At 47.5% G+C, this 20791-nt stretch overlaps 2 protein-coding genes across 4 annotated transcripts in view; both read left to right on the top strand.

Moving 5' to 3' along the window:
• The first annotated feature begins 303 nt into the window (after positions 1-303).
• LOC310804601 (ER degradation-enhancing alpha-mannosidase-like protein 3) lies at positions 304-11028 on the top strand. Of its 2 annotated transcripts, none has more exons than XM_083669897.1 (20): positions 304-451; positions 650-695; positions 1174-1274; positions 1835-1874; positions 2244-2356; positions 2745-2898; positions 3136-3270; positions 3403-3508; positions 3845-3942; positions 4166-4291; positions 4655-4738; positions 5059-5142; positions 5513-5637; positions 5751-5916; positions 6125-6279; positions 6583-6691; positions 6816-6989; positions 7262-7427; positions 8273-8464; positions 8670-11028. In XM_083669897.1, exons 1-20 carry the CDS (start codon positions 309-311, stop codon positions 8954-8956), a joined length of 2604 nt encoding a protein of 867 aa, XP_083526023.1. In that variant the 5' UTR covers positions 304-308; the 3' UTR covers positions 8957-11028. The 2 variants fall into 2 exon arrangements, with proteins under 2 accessions (XP_083526023.1, XP_083526022.1); XM_083669896.1 differs by having other exon boundaries at positions 8675-11028.
• Positions 11029-13421: 2393 nt separating this feature from the next.
• Positions 13422-20791, top strand: part of npdc1a (neural proliferation, differentiation and control, 1a) — a 23195-nt gene continuing 15825 nt past the window's right edge. For both annotated transcript variants that reach the window (XM_083670379.1, XM_083670380.1), the window contains exon 1: positions 13422-13789. In XM_083670379.1, the coding sequence (XP_083526505.1) occupies positions 13690-13789 (100 nt within the window). In that variant the 5' untranslated portion in view covers positions 13422-13689. The remainder of the gene's footprint in view (positions 13790-20791) is intronic.

Below are 20791 nucleotides of genomic sequence, written 5' to 3' on the forward strand. Positions count from 1 at the left end.
ATCAAGTACAGTTCACTTGGTGCCAGTGGCATGATAGTAGATCTACAGAAAGAGTTGTTGACGCCTAACCCCAATTTATTATTGTGTGTTTCAAACATATCTGTTGTTAGCTACCTAGCTGAAAGTTATCCAGGTGGCATTGGATAAGGCTAACTGAACTGACAGCTGTCAACACCCTGATCTCCGACCATGAGGCTACATCATCACATCCAGGAAGAAGAAATTCGTTGGACTATTTGATTTTGCGGCGGCGTTGTATTGAGCTTACGGGAAGATCACTTGTCTTGTAACGACCTGTTAAAAATTAAATGGGGGTGAAGCTGTTTTGCTGGGCACACGGTTTCCCAGGCACAGACATGATGCTGAGAGCCCTACTCCTCACAAGTCTGCTTGGCTGGGCGGATGGCCAAGAGGGTCAGGTGATGACACCCGAGGAGAAGACCATCATCAGGTAAGATATGATGGGTATTATCAAACATCACAGTACTGCATAATGCCCATCTTTACTAGGAGCCTTGAGACAACTGAAGTCCTTATTCTGAAGGTTAAGCTGAGGTGCAGAATCATTCAAGACACCATCCTCTCTATCTGGAGTGAATGGGCTTGGTTCTGTTGATCCATGTTCCTTGTTTCTTGTTTCTTTTTACAGGGACCAGATCGTTGAGATGTTCGATCACGCCTATGGCAGTTATATGGTAAATCTCTGGTTACATTGCTGCCTCTTTCCCTCACACCAAGCAGAGCTGTAGGCCTAGGCCATATAGAAGTTCAGCCCATAGGCTATCCCATGACAGCCCATCTGTATTAACTGACCAATGGTGATGGACCAAGTCAGGGCATGCTGTGGGTTAATGATTAAGTGTTGTGGATATGAGAGGTCTGAGTGACAATCTGAGTTTATTTGTGTAGCGCATTTTACATAGAAAAATTTAACAAAGTGCTTCAGAACAAAACAATACTAAACAATAAATACAATACAAACAATATGATCTAACACCAAATCATAGACCCCCCAGGAGTAAGCCAAGGAAAAAAAACTCCCCAGAAGGGAGAAAATAGTGGATGTTTATGTGCCTCATGAGGTTTTTACCTCCCTGAATTGCAACTGTACACAAAAACTGATGGATGGTCCTAATTAGTAGCCTGACCCGCCCTGCCCTGAATCTGCCACAGAAATATGCGTACCCAGCGGACGAGCTGATGCCCCTGAGCTGCAGGGGGAGGGTGCGGGGGCTGGAGCCCAACAGGGGAGACATCGACGACTCTTTGGGGAAGTGAGTGCACATCCAGGAAAAACAAAACAACCTCACAAGATGGAGAGTTGTTGGTGTTGTTGTTGTGTTTAGGCTATGTGGTGGGTTTGCTGTTTAGCCTTTAGGTTTATTTTTTACGACCAAAATAAAAAGTATCTCTCTATAGAGAACTGTAGAGACTCTCGAAGGCACACAATGGCTTCATTATGCATCTCTGTTATGTCATCTTCCCTGCTTGTAGACAGACCGCTCCGCTAGAGAGTGGGATGCCCCACATTTACATAGCATAAGACATTATAACATGTTTTCTATGTTATGCCAAGCTTATGCATACACAAATGCAAAGGACACATACTGTATCTTAAGCTTAAAATGCACAGACTTGGGGTGGAAACATGATCCATAAATCCTTCTTTTATCTTAAGAAATGAATGATATAACATACGTAACCTGGAAACATAATAGATGACACAGTACTGATTGCCTGGTTAAGCTGACATGGTTCAGTTGCCTGATAAAGAATAGGAATCGTTTTCCCTGCTGTGAAGTGGGTTACCATGACCTGTGTCCTCTCCCTGTAGGTTCTCTCTCACGCTGATTGACACCCTGGATACCCTGGTGGTGAGTGATTGACCCAGTTTTTGTTTGTGTGGCGAGGACCTTTCTAAGTCCTAGAGAAATCAATACAAGCAAATCGGTATCCAGTGTCACACAAATGGCGGTGGATCAAATGGACAGCCCTTTCTTACGACAAAACCCCAACAAACACCTCTGTGTCTTGGTAGTCATTTACTCATAGCAATGATAAATGCACCGTAACAGCACAGTGGTTTCACACAATCAATCGTCTCATTCAAGTCTCTTCACAAGCTCTCTTGTACTATCGACACCCCGTTGCAAAGATATTGTTGAAGGAAGGTGTTGTTTTCGTCGGCTCAATTACAGCGGTCATTGTCATGACAGAGGTGTTGTTGTTGTCTGTGTGAACAGGTGCTGAATAAGCTGGACGAGTTTGAGGACGCGGTGAGGAAGGCCGTGAAGGACGTCAGGCTGGACAACGACGTGGTGGTGTCTGTGTTTGAGACCAACATCCGCGTCCTGGGGTACCCACTGCTTCTCTACTTAAACACTCCTCTGTACCTCTCCAAGCCGGTGTAACAGCCTTCTTACTCAACAGAAGAAGTCCATTATAATTGTACATTATTGTAAAACTTTGGGAAACAAATGTAATGGTCATGTACACATTATACAGGATGTACAATGTAATGAAATGCTTCAGGGTAAGCAACTCCTCAACAACACAACAATCAAACAATATCAATTTGCAGTGCAATGTCATTATATTAACAAAACGAGGAAACAATTATAATAGCAAAACAATGGCAATAGCCTAAAGTGTAACGGGTCACAGATAGCAGCAGCAGCAACAACACTTAGCATTGTCACAAGCTGAGGTTCATCCTTTTCACCCTTGTCCTGCTGTTCCCACAGGGGCCTGTTGGGGGCGCATGTGATGGCAGACATGCTGCGTCAGCGGGGGGAGAAGATGCAGTGGTATGAAGATGAGCTGCTCCACATGGCCAAGGAGCTGGGCCACAGACTGCTGCCTGCCTTCAACACCACCAGTGGCCTGCCCTACCCCAGGGTAGGAGAGTTCTCTTCTCACGGGTGGAGGTGAAAGCTGCAGAGCTCTGAGATCATCTCACCTCCATTCTAGACAGTTGGCGAAAGAGTTGTTTTTTGCGTGATATGGAGCTTCTGGGGAAACTCTCGAGAGTCACCCGGGATTTGTAGTCGTGGTGACTTGGTCGACTGTTGATTGCCTGACATGAGACTGCGTTGTACACACACACATACTTACTTCTTCACTGTTTTCTCCCAGGTTAACCTTAAGTATGGGGTCCTTAACCCCCTCTCACGTACAGGCACTGAGTCGGACACCTGTACTGCCTGCGCAGGGACCATGATCCTGGAGTTCGCTGCTCTCAGCCGCCTGTCTGGGGAGGCAGTGTTTGAGGTATGATACGCTGGCTAATAGACTGATATTGACTGCCACTTGGTAGTAGTGTGTTATAGTGTATTTATAACTAATAGTGTGTCTACAGTAGCCAGTGTGTGGTATGAGTGTGTGTATGTTTCTGTGTCTCAGGAACAAGCCCGGAAAGCACTGGACGTCCTGTGGGAGAAGAGACAGAGAGGAAGTGACCTCGTTGGCACGGTCATCAATATCCACAACGGAGACTGGGTCCGCAGGGGTGAGGCCCGGGCTCCATCATCATCACACAGACACAGACACACACACACACACACACAAACACAAACACACACACACACACACACACACACACACACACACACAATCCTACGCAATAGGAAGTAAACATCGTCAACCACACACACACACATCATGTGACAGTGTCTCACCATCCCACTCAGTTCCTCAGTGTCGGCCATTAGCCCCTCTGCACCGTCTGCTAGTGTGCTTTCACACCTCTGCCTGTTCCTCATTAGCCCAAACACATCCTGTATTCATCTCTCCCTCCTCCTCCTCCTCCTCCTCCTCCTGTCCTCTCCTCTCTGTGTTCCTCCAGACAGTGGTGTGGGTGCTGGCATCGACTCCTACTATGAGTATCTGATGAAGGCCTATATTCTGCTGGGAGACAACGTGTACCTGGAGAGGTTCAACACTGTAAGCTGCCCTGCTTTTATTCACAAGACACTATCAGTCTAAGCCCCCTGCTGTTTGTTATGAGTACACACACACACACACACACACACACACACACATATGATGAGGGGTGATATGAATTAATGATCCTTGCAGTGTGTTATTAGTGCACGCACACACACACAGACACACAATGCAGGATGACGTTAACGATCCCTGCTGGTGTGTTTGTGTGCGTTAACAGCATTACATCGCCATCATGAAGTACATCAGCCAGCCTCCCCTGCTGCTCAACGTGCACATGCACAACCCCACAGTGAGCGTCCGCAGCTGGATGGACTCGCTGCTCGCCTTCTTCCCGGGCCTGCAGGTGAGTCACTCAGCCCCTCCCACTGCCGGCCGCATCATCTCCTGGTGGAGCTTTGTGGAGCTCTACGCTAACGCTACCATCATCTCACTCTCCACGGCGACGGGGGAGCTCGCTCCGCGCGGGGGTTGACACGGGGGGTGAACTTTAAACCGTGAAAAGTGTATCCATATTCATACCATCACCAGCCTGTCCTCACAGCCGCTGAGGCGGTCAAGAGAGGCCCTGTTACGGCTTTAGACCGGTCGTGCGAATGCCGATTGGGGAAGTGTTTGCTTCGCTCCTTTTGTTCAGCGTACCTGGGGTGAGACAGAGAGAGACAGACGGCAGAAGACGTAACGCTCTGGTCAACTCCGTTCCCTCCAGGTGCTGAGAGGAGACCTGAAGCCGGCCATAGAGACCCATGAGATGCTCTACCAAGTCACCAAGCAGCACAAGTTCCTGCCTGAGGTAAGACCAGAAACGACCGTCGGTTGAAGTTTGTGTGGTGTGATACCGTTCCCACATTCCCATTCCAGGTGTTACGATGAGCCCGTCCTCCGATTTCTACCTCGTTGTATGTAACGCATGGAACGGAATGAGGAATGGTATCAAACACACAATTATGTTTGATTCACACGTTACATTCCACATTACGTTCCATGCATTACGGCTACCTCCACCAGCCTCCCTTGGTCCACAAGTGTACAACATACAGTTTGGAATGAAAGACTTGATTGAAGAGGACCGTAGTCACTCCTGATTGGTTATCTGTTTCCCTCACCTTCCAGGCTTTCACCACAGAGTTCAGAGTTCACTGGGGTCAACACCCACTGAGGCCAGAGTTTGCAGAAAGCACCTACTACCTCTACAAGGTAATAATAATAGTAAACTTTATTTACATAGCACCTTTTTAAAACAATGTTACATAAAACGGATATACAAATAAAAACAAAAGTATAAGTCGAAACAGTAAGACAAAACACAATAAAAAGAATAAGGGCAGCATCAATCAAAGGCTAGTCTACACAAATGTGTTTTAAGAAGAGATTTCAAAAGAGAATACTGATCTTGCTACCCGAATATCCTCAGGCAGGCACAAGCCTAATATCCCCTGCCTGAGGATCGTAGAGGCTGCTCAGATCTGTCTTGTTTGAGCTTCAGTTAGGAAGGCAGTTGAACAAAAGTTTCTGCTGTTTGATTCAGTTCCGACTTGATTGGTTTGATCCTTTTCTCTTTCCGTAGGCCACCGGCGACCCCTACTACCTCCGGGTGGGCCAGTCCATCGTGGAGAAGCTCAACGCCCACGCCAGGGTGCCCTGTGGGTTCGCAGCCGTGCAGGACGTCCGCACGGGGACCCACGAGGACAGGTAGGTCCCTCCGCTCCCATCTCATCTCATTTAAACTTTTCTTTTTAGAGAGCCCAGCCATGACCAGAGGGAAACAGCAGGGTTTGAATATGAACATTGATTTTCCTGTCTAGGATGGACTCGTTCTTCCTGGCGGAGATGTTTAAGTACCTGTACCTGCTGTTCTCTGAGAAGAGCCAGCTGCCCTTCGACATTGACGACTACATCTTCACCACGGAGGCCCACCTGCTCCCTGTGTCCCTGTCCACCTCCCAGCCCCCCTGCCAGAGCAACCACACAGTGAGGACACCCCCCTGCGCCCCACACACACACACGTGCACACACACACACACTCAGGCATGCACACACACATACATAAATACATACATACATGCATACATACATATACATACATACATACATACATACATACACACACACACACATATACATGCACACACGCACAGGAGAAACTGAGAAGCCATGTTGTGTGTGTGTGTTCCTGAAGGAGGCTCCCAGCGCCCAGGAGGAGGACCTGTTCACCTACTCCTGCCCCAGCACCCAGACCCTGTTCCCCAACAACCCCTCCTTCGCCAAGACCATCAGAGACAGCTACAAGTACCTCACGGGGGTGGGCCGGGCCTTCCACGCTTCACCTGTCAGGTGTGGGTATAGTGTAGTTTAGTGTAGAGTGGTGTGTGGGTGTGGGTGTGTGCGCGTGTGTGCTTTTGGATGTCAATGGGGAAGCCATGTTCATAGACAGAGACCTACGACTCAGTTTTGCCTGGACTCTGTTCAGTGACTCTTGACTGTGCTGTGTGTGTGTGTGTGTGTGTGTGTGTGTGTGTGCGTGTGTGTGTGCGTGTGTGTGTGCGTGTGTGTGTGCGTGTGTGTGTGCGTGTGTGTGTGCGTGTGTGTGTGTGTGTGTGTGTGTGTGTGTGTGTGTGTGTGTGTGTGTGTTTCCAGGGGAATCGAGCTGCCTCTTCATGACAACGGTATGGAGCCAGTGGAGTTTCTGAAGAGCATGGGCATCTCTCTCACGCCCCTGAACGAGGCTGGGGCAATGGCCCAGGGGGTAAGATGACTGTGCAGCTTTTTACCTGGTAAAATGGTACACTACAAGTATTGATAAAAAAATAAAATAAAGACTGACTTTTGACCTTGTTTCCTCCATGTAAATGGATTCCTTTCTTCCCCAGGAGCATAAAGGTGTTTACAGGGTGAAGCTGGTGGCGGAGGTGAGCCAGTCCCCAGAGGAGGAAGAGGTGGTGCCCCTCATTGTTCAGCTCATATCCCCCCCATTTCTGGGCCGAACGGTCCTGACCGCAGGACCAGCCAAGTTCGGAATGGACCTCACCAAGCAGGAGCACGGGGTGAGCTGGCGTTGAACACGCTGCGTCACTTTGCCGATCGCTTTCTTAAACTGATAATATGGAGAGGGATCCAGATAAGAGTGTTTCCTCACTGTTACTGGTATTAGCTTTGGATTTCTCAGTAACTTTGGCCTGCTGCCTGTGTCCATAGGTCGTATTTACCAAACGTGTCTCCTCCCTCTCTCCTCTCTCCCCCTCTCTCTCTCTCTCTCTCTCTCTCTCACACACTCACACACACACACACACACACACACACTCTCCTCCACTCCCAGGTGAAGGGCAGCATAGTGAAGACCTCTCCCTACACAGCATGTGGGCCCATAGTGAATGCTGAGGAGGTGAAAGGTCACATCGCCCTGGCATTGCGTGGAGACTGTATGTTTGCTGCCAAAGCCCGTAGGCTTCAGGAGGCAGGCGCCATCGGAGTCATCTTCATCGGTGAGGAGGAGGAGGAGGACACCCCCATTCTGACGGACTTTCTGTCTTTACGCCTCCTCACAGCTCAACGCACACACACAGACACACACACACACACACACACACACACACACACACACACAGCCCATTTCACCACCATACAGGCTGAGTCAGCCTAGAGCAGGAGCTTAGTGGGACCTGCTGTAACCTAGTTTGAAAAAGTGTTTGTTGGTCTTTCTATTGTTACTGTGTGCCTCTGTTGAACAAACCCAGATGGTAGATTTGGATTTGATAACCTACATACTCAGTGTGCGTTTACAGAAGTTCACTTTACCTTACAGAATCACAGTTGCGGTTACTAACTTGGATATATCTCCATCTATTTGATTTGTACAGTTTCGTTATACAGACACTTGGCCTCTCTGGTATTTTGTCTGAAACGAACAATACATTTGTTCATTTCCAAATGAACTGGTAGCTATTGAACTGTTCAGAGTCCTCATGTGTTTGGAAAAAACTCAATTTCCCACGTGTCCCGTCCAGAACATGTGAGCGGAGCGGAGCAGACCTAATTTGTCCGGAGCATGGAGCGGATATTCAAAACATTGGAGCGTCGGACCTTTTCTTCCGCTCTAATTTCGCTCCAATACCTCGAATTTAGGGCATGACCCAACCAAAACATTGTGCAGATATTCCAATAAATCCCGCATGGAAACGTATTTAGCCAATGACATGATAAAGCCAGGATGTGGAGAGAGGCAGCGGAGCGCAACAAACACACACACACACACACACACACACACACACACACACACACACACACTCCACCTCACTCACACCCTCTGGGTCCCTTGTCCCTCTCCTAGACCACCGCGAGGGCAGCAACATCGAGGACACGCCCCTGTTCCAGATGGTGGGCGACGGGGACTCCACGTCGGACATCTCCGTCCCCCTGGTGTTCCTGTTCAGCAGGGAGGGGGCGCTACTCACCACCGCCCTGGAGGAGCACCACAATGTAGACATCCTGCTGCTGCCCAAGGAGAGGCCGCTGGGACATGGTAGGAGGCAGGACAGGGTCACCGTACTGCTCTGTAGCTGCAGGGGGGGGGGGGGGGGGCTTTGAATTCCTCTAAATAACAAACGCTGTCTCTGAATTTGAGGTTTGTCTTTGATCCACTGACACGCCAACGACATCAAGCTAAATGAAAACGGTGCTCTTTTTTTCTCTACATCTCACTCCTTCTCTCACTCCTCTTCTTCCAGCGAAGGTAGAGAAGCCCCTGGGGATGAACATCAAGTTCCGCCTGGCGGAGGAGGGGGAGATGGAGGAGGGAGACGGCAGGGGACCCACCCTGCAGTTCGTCCTGGAGAAGGGAGAGCTGGTGATGGAGGAAGAGGAGGAGGAGGAGGAGCAGCCAGAGGACAGGCGGGAGGGCGACCGCCGCACGGCGCCAGGAGGGGGCGGCAGCGAGCCCTGCTCGGACGCACACACACACACACACGCCCCGCCCCCGTCCCACAGCCCCAACGAACCGGAGAGCGACCCCTGATCTCAGAACTAGTCCGGTTTCTGTAACCCCCCCCACCCCCCACCCTGGGGCGCCCTCCCTGGTTAGTCCTCAGACAGAGGCTCACTGGGTCAGAGAGAGCCCTCACTGCCAACCACACGGTCTGGACTGTCACTGGACTGACCTCAAACGGATAGTTTTAACCACCAGGGGGAGCTTAGCGGTGTGATAGTCAGTCACATTCAACCCACACTCCCCATCTCAAAACTCTGAGGATGGTCTTGTATAGTTTATAGTTATTGGAACTGTGTATTGATGTGTATGGTGTGATGATGGGCTAGGGGGGGAGGGCCGCTCAAACAGCCTGTATGTTCTTATCTCGCTGCCACGGGCCTCTGACCCCATTGCATTGTGGTTGAGGGAATTAGATTTTTGTCAGATCATATAGTCGGGAGAGAATCGCCGACTGTGCACGTTTCAGAGAAACAGGTAAGGTTAAGAGGGGGGGGGGGGCACTCGGGCCGTGATTAGGGCCTAGATTTGCATTTGGACTGTTGGAGCTGATGCGATGGACCAGGAACACCTTCACTGCCCCCTGTAACAAGACGGTGTCCTGTCCATGCAGTGATGTGTGTGTTAATTGAACTGGGATGTGGTTAGTAGTACTGTTTTGAAGATGAATAGGTAAGGGAATGGAGACGCTCTCCTGACCAGAGTTCTCCACAACAGCTCTGTTACTGTAATGTTTTTAGACAAAAAAAATTAGGGTCCAGTTGAAAAAGAAAGAACAACAATGAATTCAGTTCAGTCTTATTTATTTTTGAACTGGTACATCAGGGAAATTCTGGAGCGAGAAAGACTTGAAGTGTGTGTGTGTGTGTGTGTGTGTGTGTGTGTCTGTGTCTGTGTGTGTGTCTGTTATTACACTACCAACACTGCAGTTGCCCTAGACTGTATGTCAAACATAATGCTTGTAAAGCGAATGTTAAACAGGATGATGGTGACATGGTTTTTATTTGTCCACAAGTCACCTGACTGACATGGGCTGGATGGCTGTGCTAACCCTTGTGCTGTGGCGTAGGTCTGAGTCGTAGGCTGGTGCTCTGCCTCTCGTCACTGCCCCTGTGCCACCACAATCCCAGAATGCCATGCTGACATGCACTTTGGCACACGGGCACTTTCCGTGTGTGTGTGTGTGTGTGTGTGTGTGTGTGTGTGTGTGTGTGTGTGTGTGTGTGTGTGTGTGTGTGTGTGTGTGTGTGTGTGTGTGTGTGTGTGTGTGTGTGTGTGTGTGTGTGTGTGTGTGTGTGTGTGTGTGTGTGTGTGTGTGTGTGTGTGTGTGTGTTGCAACCCGTTTTGTTCTCATTGCAAAGTGACCCGTGTATGATGATTGTATAGAACAATAACTTACGGTTGCATACTTTTTTTTTTTTTTGTGTTTGTCTTTCTCACCTATGCAGTATGATTACCTGGCCATGAGGAGTGTGTGTACCAACAGTTAACATGCAGCAGCCATAACATTTCTTTCTATTTGTATTACCAGTTTCAGTCACACCACATCCACATCCGCATATTGTACCATTCATTCCTGAGTCTCCATTGATCTGCCAGATGCTTCATAATTTTGCATGGGTTTTGTCTGTCCAGTATGGATGTAATATGATTTTTATGGTGTAAATGTGGGTTTGTGTAGAAGAGCAGTGTTTCGTTATGACGAAAGTATATGATTTTCATCACAGTTAAACAATATTTTGTGCCGTTGACCTTTTGTTGATGCTGCTCAGTTCATTTAAAGTCTTAATCCAACATGGCTGCCTATAGTTCTCTACTTTCAAGGCATTGTCAACCTGTATACCTCGAGACTCTGTGAATGGCTTCTTTGACCATTACTGTTCACTCAGAGGAAAGGGCCATCGACATGAGAAATGGGGGCATCTTTATAGGTATTTATTCTTTCAGTTTTATTTTGCCATTATGGGAATGTTGATGATAAGGGTGTGAAGCTCCCATAAAGTGCCAAAGTGATTATTTCAGATGTTAATGTTTTTGATGAGTAGTATTTGCCGATTGAGAGCTGAAGCGACACAATCTTGTCAATGAATTAAGAATCATGATCTCTGTTGTGGTGTGACTCATTATTTTTCTTTTCAATCCACCATACTGAAATTACAATATTTGAAAATCATAAAAGGTATGATGTAACACTATTCAAAATGGTTGCCTAGTTAGTACAATGCTTTATGAACTGATAATGGCTGCCTTTATCTGAGGTCTTTGTGATGTGACACACATTCCATTCCATGATGACATAAGGAGCCATTGAGTGTCAGTGGTAGTCATGGTGACCTCTAGCTTTGTTTGCATGGATTCACCCACACCTAAACATGGATTTTTGGATGAAGGCAACTAAATTTGGAGCCCAGTATCAGTTGCAAGGATATAAAGCGTCAGAGACAAGCAGGTGACAATGACACGTGAATGACTACAACAGCCTACATCCATTTAATCTGACCATATGTCGAACAGTTTGTGCTTTCATTACCATATACACTGATGTATCTTTCAGGAGTAAATTACCTGGCAGCGTTCTTCGTAGTTTGAGACAGTTCTCAATGGTCACAGATTCAGGTATGTTTGTTTACTTAGTCCAGTGTTTAAGATTATTACACTGCTTTACTATGAGGTTTTGAGGCAGATAACTTCCTTTTCCCTTTTAGGTGAAAGTGGTGACAAGCCACAGTCAGTAAACCACTACACTGACCTGGTCTCACGCAGGGAATCTGGGCAGAAGGTACAGTTTTCAACTCATCGCTAGCATATTACTGCTATATTACAATGTCTTCATGTTGTATGCAATAACAACCACTCCAATGACTGAATGAATATGACTTATTCATTCTATTACTTATTCAGGCCTATATTCTGCCTCGTATTTGAAACTACATAAACAACCACTGCTAGCTAGTGCTGTAGTGCTGAATTAGTACAGCACACCTGTCCTTTCTGCTGCAACCTCATAACACCTGTGTTGCAGTTTCTGCTTCCTACATTGGTCAGCAGAGGGCGCCCTCTCACAGGTTCCCTGATCTCCCCCCGGGCCCACTGCCCCACCCTCCCCAGCCTGGGCACCTCCAAGATGCTCACCGCTAGGAAGAAGCACTCCATCAGAGGTGCACGCCTCTTACATATGACCTATCAACATGACATGTCTGAATTCTGCCTCTTTTTTGATTGATGTTCAACATGTCTGTGCTTCAAAGAGCAATCTGCACCAATCTGTCTTCTTAGTGGTTCTCCCCAGCGCCTCCATGTCTCCTCCAGGCCAGCCGGACCCTCCTCATCCCCCCCAGAGACGCCTTGCTAAGAGGACCAGAGGGCGGCAGGACGGGCCTCCGTGCCGTGAGGTAGATATCCCCTCCACTAGTGTCTATATGGGAAGACTCTGAGATCAGAGGCGTGTGTGCGGCCATTCATACAGGTCTTGTACGTGGATGGTGCTCTTGTGGTGTTTTGATAGCCAGGAGGTTCTGGCACACAATGCCTGGACCCTCTGTTTGAAATAAACCCTGTATGGATGGCTGCAATGGCTTTGTAGTAGCTTGTGGTGTTGGCACAAAATGGCGGGTCTTTTTGCTAGCAGATGGGAGAGGGCCTGGGGCCGTTCAGCTGTGTCAGCCCCCCCTGTGGAACCCTGGATGTAGACTGCTCCGACTGGGACCCCTACAGGATGAGGCTAACCTTCCTCACCAACGCTGACACTGACACCAACATGCTCTGATGACCTGTTCTGCTCCATTTCGGGCCCAGGCCAGCCCAACAATATGCTCATGTTGACCAACATTATTTTATCAGAGAATAAATAGGTTTGCTTGTCATTATATTGTTCCATTCATCGTTATTTAGATATGTTTACAGAGTCGTTGGTTGTTATATTTAAGTCAAACTATTCGGCTAGAAGATTATTGGTTTATGTTTATTCATTGGAAACTGATAATGATACCCTTACAACAATAGGAAGAAAGCTCTGAACAAAATGCACAGAAATGTTTGTAACGATTTTTCCCCCGAAAGACTCATATCCTCATACTTCCATGTTCTTAATGTAGAGAAAGCAACCATACTGACCTAGGTAAAGTTAGTTTTATATTGGATATTCGGTGGATATTCAGTTTTCTCTCTTCAATAGTTGTAAAACCCAGCGTGACATGTCTTAAATTATATATTCTGAGTCAGGGGAGGATGGAGAACAATCCACACCTTTTCTCTTTTTTTTTATTATTAAATATGGTTTCAGATTTCACTCTTTAATAGCTCTTAAACCCAGCGTCCATATTGTGTCACTGGACGAACGCTGTCACTGTAGGTCCAGGAGACACCTGTCACTGTCACCAACCTGGGCGGCCGCTTTCAAAGTGGCTCAACTCGTTTGGCCTCCGCGTCATGACGCTGACGCGAAGATTTTACGTAGTCTACCTCCGCCGTTTACCGTGCCTCTCCATCCAATCTATCCTCTCCGGTTGTGAGCTGCCTTCTCCGCCTCCCCCTCCTCCAGAAAGCGTACCGCTATCTTTAGCACCGCCACGGATTAAACCAGAGTGGCGCAGACCGTGGACTGCCCACCAGCACAGGACCGCGTCTCATTCGGTGTGTTTTTATAGTTGTCGAAGCACCTATCTCATATTTTTTGTCGCTCGGATTCGTGGAAAACCAGGGGATAGGGGAATGACGAGCCCCACGTCCCCGTTCCTGGTCCTCCTCTCCTAAGAAGCCCAAGGATGCTACCTCCGAAGCGGACCGAACGACAGCCCCGGGCCTCGCTCCTGCCCGGGGTTCTCCTATGTGTGATTCTCGCCACTGTCAGTGCCAGCATTTCAGGTAAGAACAACATTTTATTTTAGAAATGATTTATACATTTTTAATACAGCCGTATAAGCTCATTTATTTAGTCACCGTAGTTCATATAAAACCGTGCCTTACGACGGTGTCTTGGCTATTTAAAAGGTCCTCAAAAACATTTTAGCGCACGGCATATCTAAAAGCAGTTCTCAATAAACTGAAAAGGAAATTGTGTGGCCCGTCACTGTGAGTACAACATGGACAAAAGGCAGTGTAGCGTATTCATGTTATATTTCAAATGGTGAAATTTAATCTATTTGGTGTTTATATTTTTAGGCGCTCACTCTCACTCTGCGCACTCTGACGGTGATGTTTTGCTGCAGTAGTTGTGTGAGATAAGCAACAGGGTGCTTGCATGCTGTGACCCTGATAATAGTCCCCTTTTAGTCTGGTATATCAAATGGGAACAAACAAGAACAAGGAAATACATTCCTGAGATTCCCCCCTAATTCCTGTCGTCATAATCGAAGCATTTCCTCCTACACAGGAGCAAGCAGTTGTATAGGTGCATTGGTCACAGTTTGAGTGTTATACTGTTGCAGTATTATACTAAACATTTGTTTGTTTTTAAGGGGCTGTCATTTAGTTTTATACTGTCTCAATAGTTGCTTAAAATGTTTCTGTGTGTGTTTTCTGTGTTTATAATGCGGTATAGGCAACTCCGTATGTGTAATCTTTTCTAACGAATTTTGGATTTGACTACAATGAAAATGTATTCTGTAATTTTGCATACGTGTTTATATAAAAGAGAATAGCCTTTTTATGAGGTTGAAAATAATGTATTTGAGAATGTGTCGTGCATCAGATGAGCTGTATCCTGTGTAATGATGGTATCTCTGGGTGATGAGGGGCAGGGACAGACTGATGATGATGATGATGATGTGATGTGAGTGAGTGAGAGAGAGAGATAATCTCCCCTGAGCTCTTATCACTGAGACCCTGTGGGACATCCAACAGCTGGACACTCTCACTCAATCTCCCCATCTCGCTGGACACACACGCAAACACACACACACACACACACACACACACACACACACACACACACACACACACACACACACACACACACACACACACACACACACACAGACGGTACCTCACTAAGCACTCACACACAATATTTCCATTAGCTCAGGGCATAAATTCACTCAAAATGTTAAACACCTATTGTTGTTCCACATGAGAGCAAAAACACAGCCATCCTCAATACATACATAAACAGCCCCTCCAGTATCTGGGCCTTTATTCTATTTGTTAAAGCTTTAGGCATTAGTCAGAGGGTTTTGTAGGAATATGTCATCAGTTGGAGTGAGTCTGTTGAATCCCTAACGGGGAGGGTTTATGTTACGTAAGCAGAGAAAACTGTCAAAGAACACTTAAGCCACTGATGGAAATTCATGGGCTTTGAAACAGCAGAGAAATCAACCTGAATTTGCCTGAATTTGCATTGGCACCACTTGTGTCGTCTGAAAGCCTCTCCACAACAAGCGTGCTACAGTATCCCATTCAACTGGTTTCTGTGGAGGAAAACCACATTCAAATGTATTTATTTATTCATTTAGGATTTGCACGCACACAATAAGACATGAAAGACACAATTAAAAGAAAAGGCAAATTGTGCAGGGGAGGTTAAGAAACCCGGCAGGGCTTGTCGAGAAGCCTCCCCTAAAAAGACAGAATAATAATTTAAAAAAAATTATATAATATTAATAATAAAATTCAACAAAATGTCTACAATGCAACCTCTCAGTCCCTATGTCTGATTTTACTTCCTCCTTCTGTTCCAATTCTACCTGTTTGTTATTGTGTTGCTTTCAAATGTCATTATCTGGATGGGGGTCCTACCACATTGTACAAGGAATGAAAACAGTGCTACCTGAAACTCTCTTCTGGACTGACAAACATCCCATCTCCTGTCAATATAATACAGAGACAGGGTGTGGTCATACATTGTTGCTTCCACACACTGTTATGATCATAATAGAAGAGTTGTATACATTATATCGATGTTTGCTTCTCTGTCTTCCTGGTTTGATAGACAGTACACACACACACACACACACACACACACACACACACCCACCAGGAAGCAAGGCACCTTTAGGAGTGGCACTAGTCCAGTAGCCTTCAGTTCTGTCTCCAGTTCTGGTTGCAGCTAATATAAGCCTATAAGTTTAACTGTCCTCTCAAACACACACACACACACACACACACACACACACGCACAGAGAGAGAGAGAGAGAGAGAGGTAAGTAATTACAGAGTTAGTGCCTTTCTGTGGCACCCTTGTTACTGTTCAGTGATCATTCGCCCTCAGGCTTGTTTGTGTTAGATAGAGATTATACTTTAACTTGTAATTGTTTGTCACACACACGCACACAGACATGCATGCACACACATACACACACACACACACACACGCACACACACACACACGTGCACACACACACAGACACGCACACACAGACACGCACACACATACACACACACACACACACACACACACACACACACACACTGTGGCACCTGCCAGCACCAGGTTATTCAGGCATATCTGTGGGAACAGGCAGCAAGCAGATGGAAAACTCAGAGGCACTGACACGTACACTCTAACAGGGGCCACCTAGAGCATGGACTCACAGCACTCTCTCTTTCCCTCTCTCTTTCTCTCTCCCTCTCTCTCCCTCTCTCTCTCTCTCTCTCTCCCCCTCTCTCTCTCTCTCTTTCTCTCTCCCTCTCTCTCCCTCTCTCTCACTCTCTCTCTCTCCCTCGCTCTCTTTCTCTCTCTCTTTCTGTCTCCCTCTCTCTCTCTCTCTTTCTCTCTCCCTCTCTCTCCCTCTCTCTCACTCTCCCTCTCTCTCTCTCTCTTTCTGTCTCCCTCTCTCTCTCTCTCTTTCTCTCTCCCTCTCTCTCACTCTTTCTCTCTCCCTCTCTCTCACTCTCTCTCTCTCTCTCCCCCTCTCTCTCTCTCGCGAAGGCACTGTATGCGGTGGCAGTCAAGGTCTTACACCCAGAAGGCTTTGAGGTGGTCAGGAGGTTTGTGGCCTGACACCTCCCTGAAAGGACGCTGGCACACCCTGTTCAAACCTCCCCTCCTAAACCTGACATCCTGATATTCCGATGAAATACCATTCTTAAACATCTAGCCTCGGATCCCTTAATGCTGTGGTCTGTTGTGTACAGTACAGTAGCTATGTGGCTGCCTGCTGTCATCTGCCCTGGGGGGGGATCAGTTACCACGTTCAGGGAGGTCAGGAGACAGGGATTAGGGTCATAAAGATGGCTCCCGCATGGAATGAGGACCCTGGCAGTGAAATGACACCAAACCTCCTGGCCTAAAGGCTCTGTCAGCAGCTCACTCAGAGGGGAGGGTTCAATAACCAGACTTCTGTTGCGTTAATACAAACAAAACATTGTTGTCTTTCAGTTTGGCTAAATGTGTAGCTTTGAAACACTCCTGCTTCGAGCTTATGTTCGATGTAGCAGGTCTGTAGTTGAAGAGAGAGAACACAGGGGCACAGATAATGGAGAGTGTTTTCTCTCTGAAAAAGCCTCCTTTAGAAATGAGGTGCATTTCAAAGATGATCTCTCACAACAACTAGCAAATAGTTCTTATCGATCTTCGACCACCGCTGTTTGGTTTCTTTCTTGTCATATGGCAACCGTGAGCTGCTCAAGTTTGTTGTTTTATAGAGTGAGGAAGAAAGGCCGGTTTCACAAAACCTAATTGGTAAAAAAATAAAAATAAATTGTTGCCGTGGCAACCCTGAAGCCTACCCTTGCTGGTAGAGCAGGCGAGCGGGCCCTCACCCCAGGGGACGTTGTTGTACAGACCCTGCTCACTACTCTGGACTGAGCCCTGTGAGGAAATGTGAGGCCAGCCCCCGCCCGCGCCCACGCCCCCAGCAGTAGGGATCAATGCTGTCTGGGTGGCTTCATTTTGATGGGGGTCCTACCACGTTGTACAAGGGATAAAAAAAAAAAGTGATACCCAAAATTCCGGTTTGATAGACAGTACACACACACACACACACACACACACACACCAGGAAGCAAGGCACCTTAAGGAGTGGAAGTAGTACAGTCGCAGAGAGAGAGAGAGAGAGAGAGTACAGGGCAGAATGGAATATGTAAAGCCAGCTCTGACAGGACAGGACAGGACAGGACAGGATAGGACAGTCAGTGTGCCTGTTTGTCCCCTGGCTGTATAGTAGTGTGCTGTCACTGTCATCCTCCACATGGAGATGATGCATGTGTCTTTTCCTGTGATAGGCTCTCTGGTCCTCACTAATGCCTGGGTAATGCCTGGGTAATGCCTGGGTAATGCCTGGGTAATGACTGGGTAATGACTGGGAAATTACCCTGATTGTAATTGATAATAAGTACCTGTGCCATGACAGAAATGGCTGTCGAGAGAGAGAGAGAGAGAGAGAGAGAGGGAGAGAGAGAGAAAGAGGCATGTAGGAAAGTGGAGAGGAGGAAAGGCATGAAGGAAGGTTGTTATCAGGGATGCAGATAAAGGAGAGAGCGAGAGAGAGAGAGACAGAGACAGAGAGACGCTGGTCACACCTGTTTTCAGGCCTCTCCTCTGGGGAACTGTCAGTCAAGGCCACGGCTGAGTAACACATTCTTTCACTTTTGATTGAATTTACTTCCTTGTCCTTTTTAGCCTCTCTGCCCACACAGTCACTTTGCTGGCATTCTTTCCGTCTTAATAGCGTCATGGGTTTGCGTGTGCGTGCGTGCGTGCGTGCGTGCGTGATCTATGGTGACTCAAGGACTTTCTTTGCCTCTCTGACACACTGGAAGGACTTTGTGAATACTTGCCAGTACGCGCAATTTTTATCACAAAGCAAAGCGGGCTTTTTTTCCATGTGAGATTTAGATATTTGTTCACCTGGGTCAAGGTCATGGTTGAAATGCCAGACTGAAACCGAGTCCTGAGAATGAGCACAGCTTGGCTTGATAAGGAGTTTTTTCCACTCAATTTTGAGGCGTCAGCAGAATAACCAAGATAAATTGGTAGAATAGAGAGTGGAGCCGGTTAGGCATTTCCTTTTGTTTTATTCCAGGGAAACAGTCGCAATAATAGATTCCCAAGGCTCTCTGTGACTGTTGTGATGGAATAAGGCTAAATAAGTAATCCTATTTCGAAGTCCTGACTATACTGTTAGGATTGGATTTCACCTGGGCTCAGACATGCATTCAGAGCTGTGTGTGTGTGTGTGTGTGTGTGTGTGTGTGTGTGTGTGTGTGTGTGCGTGTGCGTGTGTGTGCGTGCGTGCCCATGCGCCTGTGTGTGTGTGTGTGTGCTGTTAAGTAGGCAGATTCAGTCCTTCTGTCCTCTCCAGCCCATGCTAGTGCTGGCACTTGACTTGGAGTGCACATGGCTGACTTCCTGTTTGTAAGGAGAGACAGGAAGCTCGCACAATGAGACAGCATGGCCTTCCTGCCCTGTTAATTTCCTGCCCCACCTCACCACTCAACACAGAGAGAGAGAGAGAGGGAGATAGCGAGAGCGAGAGCGAGAGAAAGTGTGAGAGTATCTCAAACTACAGTTTGAGGACAGGAGGCATACACACTCACACACACACACACACACACACACACACACACACACTCACACACTCACACACACAGTCCACTCAGCTCCCCTGGGGGCCCAGATTGGGTGCCATTCGTTGGCTTTTCTCGTGACTTATGATCTGCCACATAAAGTGTCATAAAGGCAAACAGTGCCACGTAAGTGTGTGTGTGCCCGTCCGTCCATCCGCGTTAGCCTGCTGTCTGTGCCATGCTCTGTTTGCCTCTCTCTCCCTCCTGGCAGAGCCGATGATGACACAAGCCGGCAGCAGGTGGCTGCTGAAACAGAGTCCTTTTTCATGTCTTCAAAAAGTCCATTTCTTCCATTGACTTGTTCGGAATGACCTCACGTATTTACACCTGGCTACCCCTCCTGGGTGTTTCCTAACGAGCCAGTTGTGTGGGAGGTTTGTTGTTATAACCTAAAACCCCCTATGGTGTCTTTGACATTCTCTGGTTGTTCTAATCATCACATTGTGTGCGTGCGTGCGTGCGTGTGTGCATGTGTGTGTGTGGCGATAGAGACCAGGAGGACAAAGAGAGAATGTGCGTAGGATGCTGTCACGATGGGTGATGTGTGGATGGTTTAGTACCTCCGATGACAACGCCATGGAGAAGCTACCGCCAACGGCCCCACGTCTTCCCTTGGTAGCGCGTAGCGCCATTTGGTAGGGGAGCGCTTCTGTCTCTACACCTCTTTCACTTTCTCACTCTCTCTCACTTTCTCACTCCCATCCCCCTCTCCACCACTCCCCCCCCCACCCTCTCTCACAGGTTATAATGAAGTGCCCCAAGGTGTTATTCAGACTATTATCCTGTATTTGCTTTTCACGCTGAGCCGCCTTCGGCTGATGTTGCACTTATCTCTCAAGTGCTTGTCAGGTTAAAGCGACTCGCAGTTAAAAGCTGGTGCTTCACTTTGAGAAGGTGCACTTGGAGACTAAGGGTGTGTGTGTGTGTGTGTGTGTGTGTGTGTGTGTGTGTGTGTGTGTGTGTGTGTGTGTGTGTGTGTGTGTGTGTGTGTGTGTGTGTGTGTGTGTGTGTGTGTGTGTGTGTGGGGTTGTGTTAGTAAAGTGAATGCAGTCCCCTGGGTGGAAATTGGCTTTGCAACATTAACTTCCCACATTAAGTGAACACTGCATCAGCAGAGCAGGGTAATGACCCCTAACCAGTGAACATATTTATGCAGAATAACATTACAAAGAGAATAGGGTATTTTATGAAGCCACTAATCAATTGTCTAGAAATGTACAGCATGGTTTGATGCTGACCAGGGTCACCTTGTCCACTTCTTTGATCCGGGGAGATTTGCTCGATGAAAGAGCCTGAACAAAAAAAAAAAACAAGACCTGGCACAATTTGATGGAGGGATGGTAGAGTGAGAGAGGGAGGGAT

Source organism: Argentina silus, assembly GCF_951799395.1.
Source record: "Argentina silus genome assembly, chromosome: 5".
Lineage (NCBI taxonomy): Eukaryota > Metazoa > Chordata > Actinopteri > Argentiniformes > Argentinidae > Argentina > Argentina silus.